The 22,755-nt window shown below is 34.9% G+C and overlaps 1 protein-coding gene across 2 annotated transcripts in view; it reads right to left on the reverse strand.

The window, feature by feature from the left end:
- Nucleotides 1-22,755, reverse strand: part of LOC127504033 (potassium/sodium hyperpolarization-activated cyclic nucleotide-gated channel 1-like) — a 111,819-nt gene that overhangs the window by 18,435 nt on the left and 70,629 nt on the right. For both annotated transcript variants that reach the window (XM_051878351.1, XM_051878352.1), the window contains exons 4-6: nucleotides 21,309-21,527; nucleotides 7,158-7,304; nucleotides 4,861-5,101 (exon numbers count right to left, since the gene is read on the reverse strand). In XM_051878351.1, the coding sequence (XP_051734311.1) occupies nucleotides 4,861-5,101; nucleotides 7,158-7,304; nucleotides 21,309-21,527 (607 nt within the window). The remainder of the gene's footprint in view (nucleotides 1-4,860; nucleotides 5,102-7,157; nucleotides 7,305-21,308; nucleotides 21,528-22,755) is intronic.

Raw genomic sequence — 22,755 nt, forward strand, 5'->3', positions numbered from 1 at the left:
TCAAAACACCTGCAAAGGCCTTTAAATGGTCTCAGTCTAGTTCTGTAGGCTACACAATCATGGGGAAGACTGCTGACTTGACAGTTGTCCAAAAGATGACCATTGACACCTTGCACAAGGAGGGCAAGACACAAAAGGTCATTGCAAAAGAGGCTGGCTGTTCACAGAGCTCTGTGTCCAAGCACATTAATAGAGAGGCGAAGGGAAGGAAAAGATGTGGTAGAAAAAAGTGTACAAGCAATAGGGATAACCGCACCCTGGAGAGGATTGTGAAACAAAACCCATTCAAAAATGTGGGGGAGATTCACAAAGAGTGGACTGCAGCTGGAGTCAGTGCTTCAAGAACCACTACGCACAGACGTATGCAAGACATGGGTTTCAGCTGTCGCATTCCTTGTGTCAAGCCACTCTTGAACAACAGACAGCGTCAGAAGCATCTCGCCTGGGCTAAAGACAAAAAGGACTGGACTGCTGCTGAGTGGTCCAAAGTTATGTTCTCTGATGAAAGTAAATTTTGCATTTCCTTTGGAAATCAGGGTCCCAGAGTCTGGAGGAAGAGAGGAGAGGCACACAATCCACGTTGCTTGAGGTCCAGTGTAAAGTTTCCACAGTCAGTGATGGTTTGGGGAGCCATGTCATCTGCTGGTGTTGGTCCACTGTGTTTTCTGAGGTCCAAGGTCAACACAGCCGTATACCAGGAAGTTTTAGAGCACTTCATGCTTCCTGCTGCTGACCAACTTAATGGAGATGCAGATTTCATTTTCCAACAGGACTTGGCACCTGCACACAGTGCCAAAGCTACTAGTACCTGGTTTAAGGACCATGGTATCCCTGTTCTTAATTGGCCAGCAAACTCGCCTTGTGAAGAGGAAGATGCGATATGCCAGACCCAACAATGCAGAAGAGCTGAAGGTCACTATCAGAGCAACCTGGGCTCTTATAACACCTGAGCAGTGCCACAGACTGATCGACTCCATGCCATGCCGCATTGCTGCAGTAATTCAGGCAAAAGGAGCCCCAACTAAGTATTGAGTGCTGTACATGCTCATACTTTTCATGTTCATACTTTTCAGTTGGCCAAGATTTCTAAAAATCCTTTCTTTGTATTGGTCTTAAGTAATATTCTAATTTTCTGAGATACTGAATTTGGGATTTTCCTTAGTTGTCAGTTATAATCATCAAAATTAAAAGAAATAAACATTTGAAATATATCAGTCTGTGTGTAATGAATGAATATAATATACAAGTTTCACTTTTTGAATGGAATTATTGAAATAAATCAACTTTTTGATGTTATTCTAATTATATGACCAGCACCTGTATATATATATATATATATATTATATATACACACACACACACACACACACACAATTAATCAAATAATAATAATAATGACTTGTTTGTATAATAATATTATACAAACAAGTATATAGTATTTATATTTATGAATATATTTAATAATCATTAATATTATACAAACCATAAATACAATTGTTGTTATTAATATTATTATACAAACAAAGAAAAAAAAAATCAAACATTTTCTTCTTCTTCTTCTTATAAATATGTAAATATTTTGTAAAGTATTTTATTGCAGCGATTTTTAATCAGTGAAAATATATTACTATATGTAGGCTATATATCAGGTTTGTATGTATTCATATTACAGACCTGCATACCTAAACATGCACCTCATCAGTTAGAAAGCTAGTAAGCTTTTCATTGAATACATTGCACACAGTGTCTCATAGAGAGATTTGTAATGAACCTTGTTGTCAATACTGAGTCATCACTGACAGTGTAATCTTGTACACAATTTGGCTTAATCTGCCCTGAGGGGAAAAGTCTTTAATGCTTAGAGAAGATGTCATGCAAATAGCCCTGTCTTTCACCTTGAGATATGCATGAGTAGCATGAATTTCTGTAAGCTAGAGCTGGAGTAAATAACATATGACTACTGATTCTTTGAATATATTTGCTGTAAATGTAGGACTGTAAATTCTGTGCTTCAAAATGACAGATTTTTAGCATTATTCACAGAGTCTAGAGATGATACCCTTGACATTTTGTCCTGGACAGGAAAAAATGTAGTGGAAAAAGTCTGTGTAGCCCGTGGGACATACTAACAACACTCTCCAGCTGGGAGTGGGAACAAGGTGTTGGAGTATTTTAATGGGAATGTGCCATCTCTCTTGCGTCATGTGGTGCAGTATAAAGGTGAGGGTGGCAAAAGTACTTTGCGCTTGCTATTCTATTTCTAATTGGTTCATTAGCCTCAAATGTCACTGTAATGTATATTTTCACAGCCCAATAACAGCGGCCGAAAAGTCAAGAGAGATGGAGTGAGTTTGAAAGCAACAAAATGATGAAACGTTATGAAATTTCAGATTCCGGTAGTAATTGTCTTACTATGCACGTCTGTGGCTGACTGCCAAGAGTGTATGAGTGCCTGAACGAGTTAGCACCTAAGCTAGCAAATGTGTGAAGGTGTCTCTCTCACCCTCACGAAAGAGCATCCAATCAACCTGCCCTCCTCTCGGGCCTCTGCAAATGGAAATGACACTTGACCTCAGAGCCTGGGATGTCCGTCGGTTTGGCACGTATCCCAGCTGTGAGCTACCAAACGGGGTTTGCCTGATTTATCTTGATCAAACGCCTCACCTTACCCGGCCCTCACCTCATGGCACACTGCCAGAACTTCACTTTACTTACACTGATGCTTTGAACCACTGCATGTTTTAAAAAACAAGGATCAATACCAAGCTTTTGCATTTATTGACTCAAATACCTGCTATTCTAATTTCACCTGGCCAGTTTTCGTTTCAGTGATGACACTAATAATACTAATAATAAATCATAATAATTTGTATTTATTATTATTATTATTATTATTATTATTATTATTATTATTTTATATTATTATTGCATTTTAATAATAATAATAATGCTAATATACACAAATCTTTATTATTATTATTATTATTATATTATTTTATTTCTTTATTATCATTAGTATTGTTAAATAAAAATAAAATATTACGACAATAATAATACAATTTTTAAAATATTATTTGTATTTATTATTATTCATTTATTTTAATTAATTAATAAATTAATTTATATTATTATTATTATTATTAAACAAAAATAAATAAAATATAATAATAGTAATAATAATTATTATTATTCTTTTTTAATAATAATATTAATAATACAAAATCTGTTTTATTTGTATTTATTAATAATAATAGTAATAATAATAATAATAATAACAACTAGTATTTATTATTATTATTATTAATAATAATAATTAATATTTAAATTATTTTTTAATTTGTATTATTAATAATAATTATTATTATAGTGCAATATTATTATAACAATAACATTAACAACAACAATAATAAATACAAATAGGTACAATTTTTTTTATCATATAACATTTGAGATTTTTTAGTAAATAATTTGTAAAGACTATTTTATTTTAGCAATTTTTAATTAGTCAATAAATTGTATTACTATGTACATATCCACTATGTATATAATAATAATAATAATAATAATAGATACAAATATTAAATAATTTATTATTACATTTTATTTCTTTATTATTATTATTATTATTATTATTAATTAACAAATAAATAAAATATAATAATAGTAATATTATTTTTTGATGATAATAATAATAATAATAATAATAAATAATAATACAAAAATCTGTTTTATTTGTATTCATTATTAATAATAAAATGGTTTTTTTTAAATTTATTATTATTAATAATATTTTTAATTTATTTATTTTTATTTGTATTTGTTATTATTAATAATTATTATTCTTAGAATAACAATAACACAAACAACAATAATAATAAACAAATAAATTAATTTCAGTAAATAATTTGTAAAGACTATTTTATTTTAGCAATTTTTAATTAGTCAATAAATTGTATTACTATGTACATACCAACATTAAGCGGGCACTGGACACCCTACTTTTTTGGAGTTCTGTATCAACATTGGTCACTGAAAAATCTACGCTAGTCGTCAACTACTGACTTAATGCGACTCATTGATAAGTGTGTAAATAGGGTTGTCCTGCATGTTTTTGTATGATCTTCGCTCAATTTAGGACCAAAGTCAATGTGTGTTCAGTTTCCATCAGAACGCAGTGAGGAGGAAGAGATTTTCTGACACCGCCAGCAGCTTCGACACACGTACGCCCCCGTGTCCACACACACGCACACATGCCAGCAGCATTCCTGCTACGGGCCAAAATACCCGTAGCAGATGGTTTTCCACTGGAGCAGGTGGCTGGCATCGCAGTGTACCGATGGTAGAGCAGGCACAAGCTTCATGAATCGTGAGAAAAAATTGTTTAATTTAAATTTTTGTTCCCACACTCGTAGAGCTTAGGTAACACCGAAGTACATGTGACATCAAGGTCATTTGTGACATAATCTCTGAATTATAAAACACTGTATGGCTGTACTCTGATTTAAAACAGGAGGTGTTTAGAAGCATGTGGTTTCTACATGTCTTGTCTGTTTTACTTTTGGTCCATCAGTACAACATGATACACAATTTGCAAAGCATTCCTTAGGGTTAAGGTTAGAATTTTTATTTGATTGTTCTGCAATTGTGTCCTAAAAACATCGTCCTAAACCCTGTGGCTGTTTGCAATGGGTTCGAGTCCCGCTTAGAGCAGGTGGTTCGAACAGGAAGGGTTAAATATGTAAACATGCAGCAGACGGATGTCTTTGAGTTGCATAGCTTATTCAGCACCTTGTGTGGAATTCAGCAAGATTGTAAATTGTTTACAACTTTGTGCCATCTGTTTGTGAGTTTTCAACTGACCTCCAAAGTATGATCCGTCTGTGAGTTTCAGCTCTTTGCTGAATTTGGTAATGACGCTGGCCACTCCATGCTGTATGAAGTACATCTTTTTACCCACGGTTCCCTCACGAATAATGTAATCGTTGGGCTGGAAGACCTCAAACTTTAGCTTACTCAGCATTCCCGTCACAAAGTTAGGGTCTGCATTTGCAAACAGGGGCATAGTGGCCACCAACTTGCGACAGTTGAAGTTCACAATTTCCTATCGAACAAAACAGAAGGAAAACACAATTAACAGACATCAAATGGTAAAACCCCCCAAAAACAAACAAAAAACATTTAAAACAGTATTTTTATATTTTCTTTTTTTGTAAAACAACATAAAAAGCTGTAATATAAACAAAACAATATTTATTATTTATTTATTTGCTTTCTGATATATAGTTGAAATGTATCTGAATATTTAATCTGTAAGGGTTGGGTTTTTATTACTATAATCATTATTTTTTTTTTTTTTTTATCACAATGTTGCTTAATTTTATACTAACAATTTCTTGTGGGACAAAACAGAAACAAGACAGTTGACAATTGAACAGTAATGCCCAAAACTTTTTTAATATTTTTTTTTCTTTTGTAAAAAGACCCAGAAAGGTTTAATAAAAAGTATTTATTTATTTTGTTATCTTTTTTTATTTATTTCATCTTATTATTATTATTACTCTTTTTTCTTTTTTTTCTGACAATATTTAAAATATCCTATATCTGCAAATAATATTTTTTTTTACCCCGATATTGCTAAATTAATTTTATATTCACAATTTCCTGTGGGACAAGACAGAAACAAGACATTATTTTATTTTATTTTAATTTATTTTTTTCTGGTAAAAGGTTGAAATCTAAACAAAAAAGTATTTATGTATTTATTCATTTTATCTTAAGTTTCTTGCTTTCTGACAATATTTGAAATGCATCCCATAATATTTATATCTGGAATGGTGTAAAGTTTAATGCATTTATGACCATATATATACACACACACACACACACACACACACACACACACACATACACATATATATATTTATATGTGTATATTTACATTTATATATTTATATTTTGTGTGTGTTTTGGTAAAACAACTTCGAAAGGTGTAATATGGACAAAAAAGTATTTATTTATTTAAATGTTTTTGCCTTCTGACAATATTTGATATGCATCTCATTATTTATATCTGAAATGATGAAAAGTTGCTTAATTTTATATTGTCAGCAAAATCATACAAATATTTTATGAATATTTATTTATAAGGGCTGTGCAAAATATAAGAGCAAAATATCTTTCTAAACTATGGATTTCAAAGCTTAAAATCTTTTTCTTTTTTTTTTCTTTTTTTACTTTTTGCTTAGCACTCCTCTGCGACAGTCACAAGCCTCTATAGTCTCTCTTCCCACTGCATTGCAGTGAGCTTATTTTATGGTACCTGTACAGTCAGTTTCAAGCTCACTTCAGCCATTAGCTGAAAGCCTGATGTACATAATGTTCAGTCTTTCTCATCTCTATGCTGCCAGGGTGAAGGATGTGTTTGTTTGCTGTGGCTTGGGTGTGAAGAATAAATTTGCACTGTGCTTTAAATCGTGGCGTAGTCGGAAAAGCGGCAGGAAGGTTCTGACCGCAATCACACAGGAGGAATAATGAGTTTGATAGCCACGTCCAACCCTTTACCTCCACAAGGGAGACAAGCTGGAGACTTTATCTATTTAAAGCTGGTTTGTCACAAGGCGGTGCATGTAAAAATAGCAGCCCTGACCAACTGAGGGAAAGAGAGAGATCGAGGAGAAAGGGAGGGAGGGAGGGAGGTGCTGCCAGCGAGTTAAAGGTGTTTGGGGGATGAAGCCGTCAGTGTTATCTCTTACTTTGCTGTGTCATAAAAGACACTCATTCTATCTGCTAAATCATGATGACATGAATGTTGCATTCTGGGTAATTTTTTATAAATTCACATTTTCTGTTTGCATAGGATATCTGGATGACCTACCAATAACCTGGCACAAAGTTACAGATACAGATGGGTAAATCTGCCAGAAGCAGTTACTAGGGCTTAAAGAACTGTATGTGGCATTGAAATAATTTGAAAGCCCTATCAAAGATCTAAGATAAGATGTTTCCTTTCATATCCAAATGAAAAGGATTATGGATCCAGACAGGGAGATAATCCTAGATCAGCACTTATTTTCTGAGATGCTTGGGTTCAAATGTACCCACAGCCATTTTAATTCTGACCCAGGGTCAGCACTACTATGAATATACTGGTGTCTCACCTCCTTGAGTGGGTCGTTGAGCTCGTTAAGTATGCTGTCCTCATCGAAGATTTTTCCCTGGTAGCGATGTTCATAGTAATCGTGGATTTTCTGCCGCATGTCAGCAGGCAGCTTGTGGAAGGACATGTACTGCTCCACTTGCTTGTACTGTGAGAGAGAGAAAGAGAAAAGAGATTTTAGTAAAAAAGCTGGTGCCGGTGCAAGTAAGCGAGACTTGTCAGTGCTGTGCTGTGATGTTCTGAAATGAGGAGGCAAAGTCCTCATAGTTTTATTGATGTTTTTTAATGTATATAAATCAAATGTAAATTTAATGGCACTGCCTCCTCTCACGTGACTTTGTCACATTCTCAGTTAGCCCCCACCACAGCCACTGCATGCTTTAGGGGGTCTGTTAAAACTCAATGGGCTCAGGGGAGGCAAGAGAGAGGCAGACCCCTGCTGTAACTTAACTTGTTGGTGTTGCTGTTGGACAGTGCTACTTTAGAAAAACAAGTAATTAATACATATATTAATCACATTAAATTGAATAAAAGTGACATTTACGTCATTTATAAAGAAAATGCTGTTCTTTCTTTTGAACTTTCTATTCATCAAAGAATCCTGAACAAAATGTATCACAGTTTACACAAAAATATTAAGCAGCACAATTGTTATCTCTTCACATGAAAAATGAATAACAATGCTTGCTTACATGTTTCTGTGTGCATAAAATACTACATTTGCCAGATCATGCACTGATCATTTATCCCACAATGCAATGCACTCAACCTAATCTTTACTTTTTAATATGATAAATCAACCGGAAATGATTTCAGTGATTTTTAGCATCCACTTTGAGCAAGTTAAAATAAGTTTTTATTTCTGAGAAAATACACTATCATTCGTCACATTTGGGGTCAGTAAGATTTTATTTAATTTTTTATTTGTTTTGAAAAAATGTATTGGTTTTAATAAGCAAGGATGCATTAAATTGATAAAAAGTGACAGTAAAGACATTTATAATGTTAAAAAAAAAAAAAATCACAAGTTCCCCACAAAATATTAAGCAGCACAACTGTTTTTAACATTGATAATATTTTTTGAACACCAAATCAGCATATTGGAATGATTTCTGAAGGATCATGTGACACTGAAGACTGGAGTAATGATGCTGAAAATTCAGCTTTGCATCACAGGAATAAATGACTTTTTAATATATATTAAAACAGAAAATAGTTGTTTTAAATTGTAATAATATTTGACAATATTACGTTTTTTTCTATAATTACTCAAATAAACACATCTTTGGTGAGCAGACCTCAATTTCAACCTTACCAACCCCCAAACTTTTGAATGGTAGTAAATATATTTTATAGTATTATGTGAACTAGAAATGTCACTGTTTTACATTTCATATTTCATTGTGTTCATGATCTCAGATTTGCAATCAAAAGTCAGAGACATTTTTCTTCAAATTCTTCCAAAACCAAATTATCTTGACTATTATTATCTCAATTGTTTCTATTTTTATTTCCCCAAAGGAACTGATATAAATGAAACAAAACTGAGAACATTTACCTGAGCTATGAAAGAGCAACCCCTGAGCATAAAATGCCCCTCTGTGTAGGTGTTTGGTGAGATGATCTTTTTTAATTCATGCATGATTTAATGATGAGCCATTTAGATAAATCCTGTGTAAACACATCCACACACAAGCATAAAATGTGCTGGGTCATTGGCTGTGGGCAGGTGGTGCGTGTGGCAGAGCATTTCCTGTCTGCCAACTCAGCTGATGACATCAGAGCAGGAATGTCTTATCCCAACACCTGCTCCCTGTTACCTGTCTCTGGTTACACATAAATTTAATTATGTATGCATTCTGTACCTACACAGGCTGCCCACTCCATACCGTCACAGGAAATTATAGCCTTCCAAGACAGTCTATATCCGTCCGTAAACAATCTATTTTATGCTGTTACATTGACTTGCATATCTATAACAGCTCTTCTGTTCATGATTAATCAATACATGCTCTATTCCTACACAGGCTGTTTTATATATTGTCTCTCTGAATTTACTTTTACCTTAGTGTGAAGTGAGAATATATCTGTTATATGTGATGGCATATACACAGTATCTTATATGTGCAATATGTGTTTCATGTGATGGCAGTGTGTGGGAAATGCCTACATATGCTGCAGCACAGAAATCGTATTCTGATGGTGGACCACAGTCTTTTATCAGTGTGGGTGAAATGGCTTTGAATGACTAGGACAATTCAAGCACCAAGCAATTAGGCTAATGTTCCAAAACCTCCCCGTCTCTCTCTACTGCATCTGCAGCAGGGAGACGACTAGACCCACGGCTACTTAGTGTCTCGACAGGAAGTCTTTATCCTTGTCTCTTAGACAGAGGCCTTGAGAATTTAAGAGCTGATGTCTTCAGGCTGTGGGATGCGGAGACGGTACAGGCTGCTTTAGCTTAACCATGCTGATTTTAGAATGACTTTCTGAGGGGACTTTGTATCTGATTTTTAACAGAAGCCATGGACCGTTCGCAAAGAACCGCCCCCTTTAGTTTGCTACAGTACGTTTGACAAGACATTCCGCTCTCACGCCACACATGTTCTCACGCAATGAAAAATACATTGCGGCGCAAAGAGGACACTAACAACAATAAATACCGTTTTGTGGCTCTTTAATATGTCATTACAGATCGCTTTAGCGCCTCAGTTCCAGCGGCTCGTGAACCGATCATCTTTTCCTACTAGTTCATTTATAGCATTAAATAAACATGAATAAAAATCAGAAGGAATGTTGTTTCAACTGCGGAAAGGCGTCAGTACACATAATTTTTCAAGTTCAAGCCCGCCGATGTTATCTACTAACTCCCCTGACTGCTTTGTCGGACAAAATGGCGGATCCGGCGTTATGATTGGTTAGATTGCCTGTCAATCAAACTCCCCTGCGAAGGGTCAATTCAGCACAAATCCCTGCATTTTATTCACCAACCGTAATGATTTGTAATGGATCTGTAATTGTAATACTATTTTTATATTTTTATATTTTCCGTAATACTATTTTTATATTTGGTTATAAAAAATAACAGATAAGAGAAAAAGAGCAGAATGCTGTCATCTGTTTTTTTTATTCATTAATATTTTTAATTAGCTTTTAGTTTTATAGTTTTGATTTTAATTTTACATTGTTTTAGTAATTTTATTACATGCATTTGACTTTTATTTTAAAAAAATATTTTTTAATGATCTTTAATCATTTTTATTTCAGTTTAGTTGTAGTAATTATTATGTACTTTAAAATGATTAAATTATGTACTTCTGCTTAAATGTATTTTATTTCAGTTAGTTGACAAGGCAACTGACATTTCTAATTTAAGTTTTTTTCTCATATTTATATTTTATATTACTTCAGCTTTATTTCAATTACTAAAAACAATTTCTGAATAGGTTGTTTTAGTTAACATTAACAACACTGTATAAAAAACTAAATGTAATCTTTATCAAATCTCAAAATTGATATCTTTTTAAAACTGTGCATTATAATATTACGATGCCTAAATTCACTTATGACATTTAAACAACTGAATTTTTATTTATTTATTTAGGCAAAATAGTATAGAATTTTAACATCTGCCTTTTTTGTTGTTGTTGTTGTTGTTATTAGCCATTACATGATAAATAATTCTCAACTTATTGGTATCGGCCAGAATTTTAATATTGGTGCATCCAGTCATTGTAGATTTTTTTCAGCACAAACATTCTTCTTTTCTATGTAAATTAGGCTTATAATAGATTATGCCTTATTCACCACAAACTGTAAATGGTTTGGACACAATTAATTCTTATTGAATTCCCTCACATAAGCTGTGTCCTAATACAGAGGCTGCATCCTTCAAAAGATGCGCACTTCAAAGTCCCAGGAAACGAAGGATGCTTTTGTAGTCCGCATTCGAAGGAGCCTTCGAATTGGGACATCTTTAGTTGCGCCGCTGTGATGCATTCAGCCTTTGAAGGATGCAGTCTCTGAATAGGGACACATCTATAGTGTTACTAAGCTGGAGAGTCTGAGCCAGCACTGAATATTCAGAATATGAGTAACTGTGACCTGTACTTAGTCAGTTGGTGGCAGTGCCATGAGCTTCTTGTAGAGCTACAATGAGTCACTGGGCATCAGGGCAAAAGCAAACACGCTGATATGGGCTTCCTTACTGAGATACTGTCCATGTATTTATTCTCACACACATACTAGTATGCATGAGTACACACATACACCAGTATGAATCATTATTGTAGACTTACCGGGATAAGTTAAGAATGGTTTTGAATGCATGCTGTATGTACTGGCTCAAATTTATTTCAAACATAAAATTAAACAAGAAATCCTCTTTTATTTTTGGGACCTATTATGCCCTTTTTCAAAGTCTTGATTTTGTTTTTGGGGTCTACTAGAACAGGTTTTCATGCTTGATTTTTGAAAGCAAACAAACAAACAAACAAACACATTTTTCACACTTTTTACATTACTACAGAACCTCTCTTCCCAGTCTGTCAGTGACGCTCAGTTTACAGTAGTTCCTGTCTATTTCTGAAATGTTCTCTGATTAGTCACTGGACCAGTGTGTTGTGATTGGTCAACCGCTTCAAGCGTGTTTTGTGAATGTCACGCCCCTTATCATAACCGCAAATTTCAACACACTACTAACGCAACTCAACCAGGCCTCCCCCCCATGGAAACTTGTTTCAACCATAAAGTCACAATTGCGAGATATAAACTTGCAATTCTGACTATTTTTCTCAAAATTATGAGTTTATATCTCACAATTCTGACTTTATAGCTCGCAATTGCGACTTTATATCACACAATTCTGAGAAAAAAAGAATTGCAGAAATTGCGAGATAAAAAGTCGCAATTATACCTTTTATTTTTTTATTCAGTGGTGGAAACAAGCTTCCATAACATGGAACATTTTTTTTTTGCTTATGCCTTGGTATTGGTATAATTTAAATTAGGAAAACTGAGCTTTTTTGTAACAATGTAAAAAAGCAAAATAGAACCCCTTTAAGCCGGTTGAGAAGCTTGGACACCAGCTTACCGCCTTCCATTTTCTCTCTCAGACATTCACAAACACGCTTCCAAACTTTGGAAAAAGAGGAGCTGGAGACCAAAACTCCAGAAACTCTGGAAACTCATCCATTTTAATCAGTCTACTTAAACAGACAAACACACACACACACGCACACATATTCAGCAAGCAGAATCAGGGGATCAGCCTGTTTGGTTTAACGGATTTTCACAGCCCAGTGACGACAGCACCTGTGAATAAACATCGTCTCGCACACTGCAGGCCAATGGCGCTGCGGTAAGACAGCGGGTAGCGACGGAAATAAGGGTGAAAACAAAAAATGATGTCACTTCTTGTTCTACATTGATTACAGCGCATCTGTCAGAGCATGATAAGGCCTGTTTGTGTTTGCAGTGCATTGATTTATGCTGAACTCACAAAGAAGGGGAACTTTTTGGTTGGTCGTGTGGGGGAGGAGGAGTGAGGCTTTTGAAGGAGTGGTCTTGAGGTGGTGAGAAGGCACAGTGAAGTCAAGCTGTTTTGGGCATGTGGCTTAAAGTACGGATATCATTTGATACTGCCAGAGCAGATAAACTCACTTCATCCTGAGGGGATTTTATAAAGCTTGCTTACAAGCACTTCATGATTCCCACAGAGGTAATGCTAAAATGTTTCAGCCGTCTGTGTGAATGACAGCTGGCGTCCTCTTAGTGTCAATGGCATGTTTATTTATCTGCTTCAAAAAGGCCATCAACACATTCTTACAGACATGTGCCAATGTTCATGAATTTTGCATTCCCCCCCCCCCCAGTTTTTTTTTTCTTTCCTGCCATGTCTCCTTTTTTCCCCATTATTTTCTTACCCATTTTGTTTTCCTTCCTTCCTTCCTTCCTTCCTTCCTTCCTTCCTTCCTTCCTTCCTTCCTTCCTTCCTTCCTTCCCCTCCCCGGTCCCCTTTTCTTTCCATTTCCTGACCTTTTCATTTCCAATTTCTTTTCTTTCTTTTCCTATTCTTTTATTTCTTCCTTTTCATTACCCTTTCCATTTCTTTTCTCTCCTCCCTTATTTTCTTCCTGTACTTCACTTTCCTGTTCTGGCATTTTCCTTTTCCTGTCCTTTACCTTGCAATACCTTTTTATTTGCTGTCATGTTGCTTTTCGCCTTTCCTGTTCTTTCAAGCACTTTTCCTTTCCTTTTCAGTTCCTTTCCATTCTTCCTTTTCTCTTGTCCTGTTCCTTTCCATTTCCTATCCCCTCCATTTTCATGCCCTTTTAAATTTTAGTTAAATTTCATCTTCCAGCCTTTTCCTTCTCTCCTTTCTGTTCTATCCTTTTCTTTCCATTTCTTCATTTTCTTTCCTCTTCCTTCCTTCCTTCCTACACTTCAGTTCTGTCCTTTTTCTTTCCTTATAATTTTGTACTTTGTTTGTCATAACAAAACGATTCATGAGCATATAAAGCTCACGCTGAGCATACTCTGGCATATAAAGTGCTGCAGGGAATGATGTATTTTTGTTGGCCAAAGCCTGGAACCAGGTTAGCATTTTAGCACTTACGGTACAATCGTCCTGAAGTCAATGTGGTTTTTGAATTTTTTTTTTTGGTTAAATGCTTTTTTTTATTATTATTATTTTTTAAAGCTTTTACTTGTTTTGTAAAAGGCTTTTGCTAACAAGTGGCTAAATGGGACTCCGGAGGCTGTCGGGGACATTAAATGTCAAGTAAAATCATCTACTCACTAGTTCGCTTTCACAGCCACTTTGCTCTCTTGCAAACTATTACAACTTAAACTTTCAGGGAAAATGTTTTTAAACAAAGACTGAAAGATTTTTCGGAAGCTTAGTGATAGTGACGTTGAAGTCCCCCTTCCTCTTCTGTCCTTTTCCTTTCCCTATCATTTTCTTTCCCTTTTCTGTACAGGTTTTCTTTTTTTCTGTCATTTTAATCACCTTTCATTTTGCATTTACTTTAGTCTTTTTTCTGCCCTTTCTTCTTTTTCATTACCTTTTACTTTCCTTTCCTATGTGTTAAACACTATAGGTTAGTTCAGATTTTTCCTCTCTACAACATTTCGAGCAAAAGCACAGAAGGCCAATCCATGTTCGGGTTTATTATCAGCGTGGGAACAGAAATGCTTTGTCAAGATTAGGTTTGTTTATCACCACTCTCTCTTTTTTCCCCCATTTCTTCTTGCAGAAGCGGTCATCACATTAAATGTGTGCTGGGCTCTGACAGGGTTATATTAGATGTCAGAAACAATCCGCCTAGCCTGTCTGCATATCTCCTGCGTCCCAGGTGCTTGAGGCTGCCCCTCACTCTCTCTCCAGCAAAAAAGGAAAGTTAAGGGACAATACAACTACTCGAAAGGTGCTTTGTTCCACCGAATTGCAAAGGTACCTGCTCAGGAGGATAGACTGTGTTGCGCTCATGCAATAGGGATGATAATACAGACATTCTAATTTGCATAAAGGGAAGATGAGAAAAGGCAAGATGATTTGAGGTCATGATGCCTTTTATTATTCTGTCCCTTTGAAAATTAGAATCTATATTTTGGATGTTGTTGAAGTAACAAGCATACAAAATAGACCATCTGTATGCATGCCCACAAACTTCGATTTTGGCCCTAATTTTGACAGCGCCTTCGCAATCAACATTGTTTGTATAAAATTTGTTTCTTGTATTAACATTTTAATATATATTCATTAGCAGTAATAAAATATTTATGTCTCCTATCGTATATATATTACATCTTAATCCATGTTCAAGTTTATTTATATAATATTAATGTGCAATAAAAATCTTATTATTTACCATTCCCTTCACATCATGATCATACAATCAAAATGACCTTGAGCTTGCTGTAAATAAATTTCCTTTATCACTACACAAAACACAACATCAGTGCTGTGAATTATGGCCTTGTCAATGCTGTCAGTCATGACCCAAGTCCTAAGATATATCACACAAACTGACATGAAAGGCCGCTGATGTCGCATTCTGACTTGACTTTCAATATCTTACTGGGACATATTGTACAATTTGACAAGCAACAATCAAAAGAAAGGACAGCAAGACAGGGTGCACCTGGTTTTAGATGTCTTGTAGCATCCAACAAACAACCCACCTGTTTAACCTTTGCGTTCAATCACGCAACAGCCTGTATTCATGAAGCATTACATAACAAGACAAGGGATTCTAGCTGTTTATGCCATTTTTGATCATAGAATATCCTTGCCTCGCTCTCCTGCTGTGGAATGCTCTGTAAATGCCAGGAAAAAATGTCTGGGTTTATTCCTAAACTGGTTTCAACAATGACATCAGGTGAACGTTGACCTCACATCAGAGAAACTTCTCCCTGAAATGCTTTCCTGCCGATCTTCTTTGATCTTGCACTTTGAAAGAACTCTTCCACTCCTGTGCAGCTCCCTGCTCAGCACACAACCATGTGTCGTGATTCCTTTCTGGGTCTGATCTCATCCATGTGCTGGTTTGATCTGCTGATCATAGGAGATCTGCTACTGCAAAGCCACAGATGAGTGGACTGATGAGAGATAAGGCTGTTGAAGCATGGTTATCTTCCATTAGTCGGCTTTCTTATGCTTGTCTTTGCAAATGGAACAGCAGATAGGATCACAGTGCAAGAGCTGAGTCAAAAAATTCTTCAGATCTGTTATAAAACCACGGATTACTATTTATTTGTATGTATTATTTTTATTTTTAATATATTTATTCATATATTTTATAATAATAAAAAATATTATTATATGCATTGATACAAACTCAGATTGCATTGAGATTGTGAAAGCCATGATAAATATGCTTTTATTTCATCCCATATTGTATTTAATATTATTATAATAATAGTTTGTAATCATCAGCACAAACCCTCGTTTGGCGTTAAAAAACTCAGGATTTACTAAAAATGTATGGGAGGAGAGTATTTAAATGAATCATGCAACATGATTTACTAAGGTTTGTGCTAGTTAATTTACTGGTATTTGTGCCATTATTTAATGCCCAAAAAAGCATATCTTAAACCAGATGCTAATTTGCGCTGTTCTTGGTAGACTGTGTTGGTCATTGGTCAAATGATCGGCTGAGTCTGTGTTCTTTAATTTACACTAGTGCATTTTTTATTTAAAACGCATATGTTTTGCTACGGTTATGCCTGTCGTTTACACTCTGCCGGCGTGTTTGAACCTCGAAAATGGAGACTTTCGAAAACGCTGCAGACCCCGTTTTAGTTTGAAAACGCCGGGATTGCGTTTTAGTATAAACGGAGACTTTTGAAAACGATGGCGCGGCTGCTCACGTTCGCTCCTTGATGACCGTGTAAACAATAACATGGAGACTGAACTGCAATCTTTGCTGGCTTTGTTGAATTTTTTAGCAGCCATTGTGCAGTTAAACTCTGCATTTTTTTAATACTGCAGCTGCCTACATATGCAAGAGGCAACTGTTTACACTTGTACGTGCATGCCCAGTGTGCATGAACAGTCATGTGACATGCGTTTTCGGCCGTGTAGTGTAGACGGAGATCTTTCTGAAACGCTGTGGAAACGCCAGTGTAGACAAGGATCGTTTTAATTTTAAAACGCCGTTTTAAAACAAAAACGCACTAGTGTAAACGGGGCCTGAAAGAGTTGTCGGAAGCTTCTTGATGGTGACGTTGAAGTCATGTGACTGTGGTGTAGTTCATTTATAGTCTACGTTTAACTTTTGACTTCTGCTAAATGTATTCACTCTTCAAAATTGTAAAAAGTTGTGTTAATTTGTGAAGATTAGTTTTTGTTAAGGGAACACGGGTAATGCTAACTTACTGGTTGGTGTACAAAAATATGTCATACCTGCAGCACTCTATTGAGCGAATTCTGACTAACTTAACTCTGACTGGCCATTGAATTTATGTGCCCAACAAACATGTCTGTGATGTGGTTACAATGCTCAATGCAACAAAAACACGTTGTAAATAGAAACCTTTGATGCTCTTCACAGACGCGTGGGAGCATTTGAAAGCAGTCGTATCAGCGTGTACCGGCTTGACCTGGTGCTCTGTACTACCGGTACTACAGAAAGGCTTGTTTTTAAAATTTAAGTAGTGACTTGGTACCAAAGTACCACTACTTTTGACAATCCTAAAAGATGGTGTACAGCAAGGCAGTTCACTATGTTTGGAAAGTTTAACATACTAGTTATCCAGGTTGATTCATGCTTGTTAGTACTGTTTTGGTGTAGGGATAAGTCATGGTACTAGTATGCAGATTTTTTTCATATATATATATATATATATATATATATATATTTATTTTTTTTTTTACAAAAAATGTTTTATAAATTTTTTTTAATATTTTTAGCGATGGTACTTTAATTAGCATGCTGTGCTTTTGCTGTTAAACAGTTAAAATGTTAATTAAGCCAGTTAAACAGCTTGGTTGGGATACCAGCACAGTATCCAAAATAAGACATACTGTATGCTGGTGACCAGCGATGCTGTTGTTCTCGGCAGTATTGGCCAGTGACATTGGCTTTGTCATTTGACCTCCTCTATTTATATATATATATATAGTGACCACTGAGAGGCCCGTTCAATACGAATGTCTTTTGCAGATCTCTGGGAAGGGGAGCCGTATCTAATATCCATTTGCAATGGAGCCAGATTTTAATTGGCATTATGGCGGAATGAAACCACAGCGGTGACATTGTGATTCTAAGTGAAGTGTGTAACACTGCTCATTTGTGTTGAACGCTACACGGCCATGGCAAGGTCAAAAAATCATATTTAAATTGAAGATAAGAGTCCATGCCGGGACAGGCACAGAGATGTAAATTTATAGAAGCCCTTTGTCCGTTTCAGACCGCTGTGTCATTGTCGCAGTGAAGGTGACACCAGCTACGTGTGCAACTCAGATAAGCCTGTGCACAGAGGCCATGACAGGGAAATTGATGGTACACATGGCCCATGGATGTGTGCAGCACCCTGTTTTCCAGAGTAAAGGAATCTCATTAGCTTGGAAATCCCCCACTTTGTTCTGCTAAAAGGTTTCAGCTAAATGGCTTTGTCAATCAAAAAGATTTAAGGGCCGGCTGTAATGAGAAAATGTAACTTTATAAATGCAAGAAAACTCATGTTATTTTTACATGATATTTTAAACAGTGCCCACAAATGAGCTAGAGTAAATTTGAGCCTGTGATCATCTCTGGATTGTAGTAGTTTGATCGTATGTTGGAATGTATACATGGCACTCAATAAATTTAAAGGATGCTATTGCCTCTGACATTTAGCAGAGAGTTTATTTCTTATGGCAGCTTATTGTACATCAACTTAATATTGTCTGTAATTTAAACTCAAATTTCTTTTTTTTTTTTTTTAATTAGGTTTTAGTAACTTAATGATATTGTCTTGATAACTTCAGAAATGAGGCAGTGGATTTCTAGTGCCCAGCATGCTTTGCATTTGGACTGGATCAGGAGACTAAATGTTGAAATTAAGTGTTAATGTATTTGTTTTTAGTGAAGGGAAAGACCTGTTAGTGTTTAATGCTGCTATGTTTGACATTTAAAAGAGTTTCTGTAATGCTGAAGTTTTTGTGGTTACCACTGTGCTGAAGAGTAGATACATGAAGGTAAACATTATTGACTCTATAAGCAATGACTGTGCTAATGCCAGTGACAAGTAATATCTTACTTACTTTTTTTTTTTTTTTTTTTTTTTGAGTAATCAACCTAAAAAATTGTGTTTATGCTACAAAGTTGTTTATGCTACATTAAGTTAAGTTCATCTAACTCAATGTAGCGTGTTGGTTGAATGTAAATTCACTCAAAGTTGTCATAACTCAAAAAACTTGATAAACTGTTGCGTCATTTTTTTGTTTTTGAGCCAACACTTTTTTTTTTTTTGAGTGTACAACAGCTTGACACTAACCTCAAAAGGTACCAATATGCTCTCTTTAGAGGTAGATAAGTTTACAAAAGTGCACTTTTTGAGGATACTGCCCAGTAACGAGCTGTTACACCCCTAAAAGTACAGTCTTTCTCTGACATTGTTGCCTATTCTACATAATTCTTTTTCATTTAGTCTGTGCCAACTCCCTGGAGCACAATCCCATTCTCTCCATTTCCATCTCATCTTTCCATTCATTCACTGTAATGGTAATAAACGGAGAAGCTGATGGCTCATGTTGGCATGACGTTGTGTGTTGTGACGTTAACCTGGCTCGTTGAGGTCACAGCTGAGAAAAAACCCTCCTCCTCCCATGGGACAAAGCAGCTCTGGCTCCCCTTGCACATGCTTTGGCCCAGAGAGTGTTTTTGTCTTTCACTTGGGATAAATCCTCTTTGAAAGCATGGGGATATAATGATCCACTAACGGTACAACAAGCACTCAAAGACAGGAGGAGTTTAGAATGAGGGATAATCTGACAATCCCTCCTCTCATGGTATCTCGGGGAGGAAGCTGCATGCTGTTTAGAGAAAGTGGAATCAATACGCAGTGGCATCTCTGACTTGATGACTTAAGTATCACAATCCTTGATTTAGCTTAGTAATGAACTATACAGTTGAGGTCAGAGAACAGCAGAGAAGTGTTAAGCAGCAATTGCACCGGTTCCAAAAACCTGAGCAGGTGAGAATTACGCACCGCGGTAGATGTGTTTGTGCCGGTATTGCTATATGCTGTTTACATGCGAGTCTGACAAAGAAACATGGTGTTATGAGCAGGATGTGTGGAAAGAACATGATTTTAAGGGGTGTTTGTTAGGCAACAAACAGAGTAACATTTTGCTGCTGTAATGTAGAATTTAAATAAAGCATGGACACAGTTTGTGCATACTGGCTATTTTTCAGTGGCTTTATGAGAGTTATCCAATCAGAATCAAAGCTATGTTTTATAATATTATTTTTACTGATCTGAGTCAGTTGCACTTATGCCAGACTTTATTTTGTAGTAATAATAATAGTTTTTATTACTTTTTTAATACAATTAATAATTCAACCTAATGTCACTTAATCATAATCATAATATTTGAGAATAATCAAGAATATGAATGACTAATTATTAATATTTAATTGTATTATTATTATTATTATTATTATTAATAATGAATTTATGGTAATTATTTAATAATTGAGAATTAATTCTTCTTAAATAATAATAGTAATTGTTTTTATATAATCAATTAATATAATTAATATTCTTAATGTCACTTAATCAAGAATATGAATTGCCTATTATTATTATTATTATTATTATTAAGAATGAATTTTCACTATTATAATTATTTAAGAAAATTAAATATTCTTGATAATAATAATAACAACATCTTAATAATAACATTTAATCATGATGTTTTTTAATAATCAAGAATATGAATTAATATTTAACTTTCTTGATTGTTAAAAAATACTATTACTATTATTATTAATCTGAATTAAATAATCATAAATCATAATCATAGTGTTTTAATAACACTAAAATAATACGAATTATTACTGATTAATAATAATACATTTGGGATTTTTCCAAAATTATTATTATTATTATTGTTATGAATAAAAAGAATAAATTAATTTTCTTAATCATAATCATAATAAATCATATTCATAATATTTTATTAATAAATAATATGAATTAGTAATTAATAACAATTTTGGATTATTCAACAATTATACAATTTTTAAAATAATATAATAATAATAATAATAATAATAATAATAATAATCATCATCATCATCATCATTTTGTAATATATATTGCAGTGATAAAATTTTTTTTTGGCTATATCACTCATCCAAACATAATTCTAGACCTGAAGATTCCAGCCCTGAACCTGTACATGTTTTTTGAAGCATGCAGCCTTCTACCCATGTAGCAGAGGTAGAATTTCTTTGACGTCAGATCAATATTGATGTCATTCTTGAATGATTGATGAGCTTATAATGTGATACATGATGATGACACAGATTACTACACTATCATGGAGTTGTAAGATCACATGCACGTCCAATGAAGGCATGGTGGTGTAAATATCAAAATAATGTGTGAAAACCTGCAAACAAAGCAGCTAGGTGAATGAAACCGATAAGGTTGCTCTTACCTTCTCTTGGTACTGTCGTCGAGACGAGTCCAGAGACTGGATGAGAGCTGTGGCGTGGCCCACAAACATGGCGTAACAGGTAGCGCCTACAATCATACTAAGCATGGTGATCCAAAGGTCTGACATGCTGACGGGCGCCCTGGCTCCATACCCAATACACAGCATGTGACTCATGGCCTTAAATAGGGCGTAAGAGTACTGCTTTCCCCAGGAGTCGTTCTAAGAGAGCAGAAGAGACAGAGAGGAGAAGATGAGACAAAAAGAAAGACAGTCAGAGATAGAAAAGCAGGTGGAGTGAATTTAACACATGCAGGCTTGCAGGCAAAAAAACCAAAAAAACTCTGTGCTGTATCATTGAGTCTCCATAGAGCGTTCTGCCAACTAAACCTACATGCATGGCAAATTATCTTTCTCCATGCATCTCTCCTTCCTCTTTCTCTTTGTTCCCTTTTATACGTTGTAATCCATCCATCCTCAGCTTGTTTCCGCCATGAAATAAAAAATAAAAAAGGTAATTGCGACTTTTTATCTCACAATTCTGACTTTTTTTCCTCAGAATTACGAGATATAAACTCATTGTGAGATATAGTCAGAATTGCAAGTTATAAAGTCAGAATTGCAAGTTATAAAGTTAGAATTGCCTGATATAAAGTCAGAATTGCAAGTTACAAAGTCAGAATTGCGAGTTATAAAGTCAGAATTGCATGATATAAAATCAAAATTTTGTGATATAAAGTCAGAATTGCAAGTTATAGTCAGATTCGCATGTTATAAAGTCAGAATTGTGTGATATAAACTCAGAATTTAAAGTTATAAAGTCAGAATTGCGAGATATAAAGTCAGAATTGCGAGTTATAAAGTCAGAATTGCGTGATATAAAGTCAGACTTGCGAATTATAAAGTCAGAATTGTGTGATATAAAGTCAGAATTGCAAGTTACAAAGTCAGAGTTGTGTGATATAAAGTCAGAATTGCGTGATATAAAGTCAGATTTGCGTGATATAAAGTCAGAATTGTGAGTTTATATCTTGCAATTCTGACTATAAGACGCAATGGCGAGTTTATATCTCACAATTCTGACTTTATATCACGCAATTCTGAATTTATAACTCACAATTGCGAGTTTAAATCTTGCAATTCTGAGAAAAAAATTCAGAATTGTGAGATAAAGTCGTAATTACCTTTTTAATTTTTTTATTTAGTGGCGGAAACAAGCATATTAATTATTTTTAAATAATATATATTGCCAGTTATTTATTTACGTATTTATTTGTTTGGTCTGTTTTATCACTCTCTGACAAAATACCCCTGCTCTACACCATCTTTTTGTCACTGCGTCATTTGCAGCAGGGTGTGAAAACAAGTGATGGGTTTGGTGTCTGCTAATCAACTTGGATTACTTCCATTAGCTGCCGTCAGTTGATGTACTGCTCTGTGGATCCCTAAT

Source organism: Ctenopharyngodon idella, chromosome 21 (assembly GCF_019924925.1).
Source record: "Ctenopharyngodon idella isolate HZGC_01 chromosome 21, HZGC01, whole genome shotgun sequence".
Classification (NCBI taxonomy): Eukaryota; Metazoa; Chordata; class Actinopteri; order Cypriniformes; family Xenocyprididae; genus Ctenopharyngodon; species Ctenopharyngodon idella.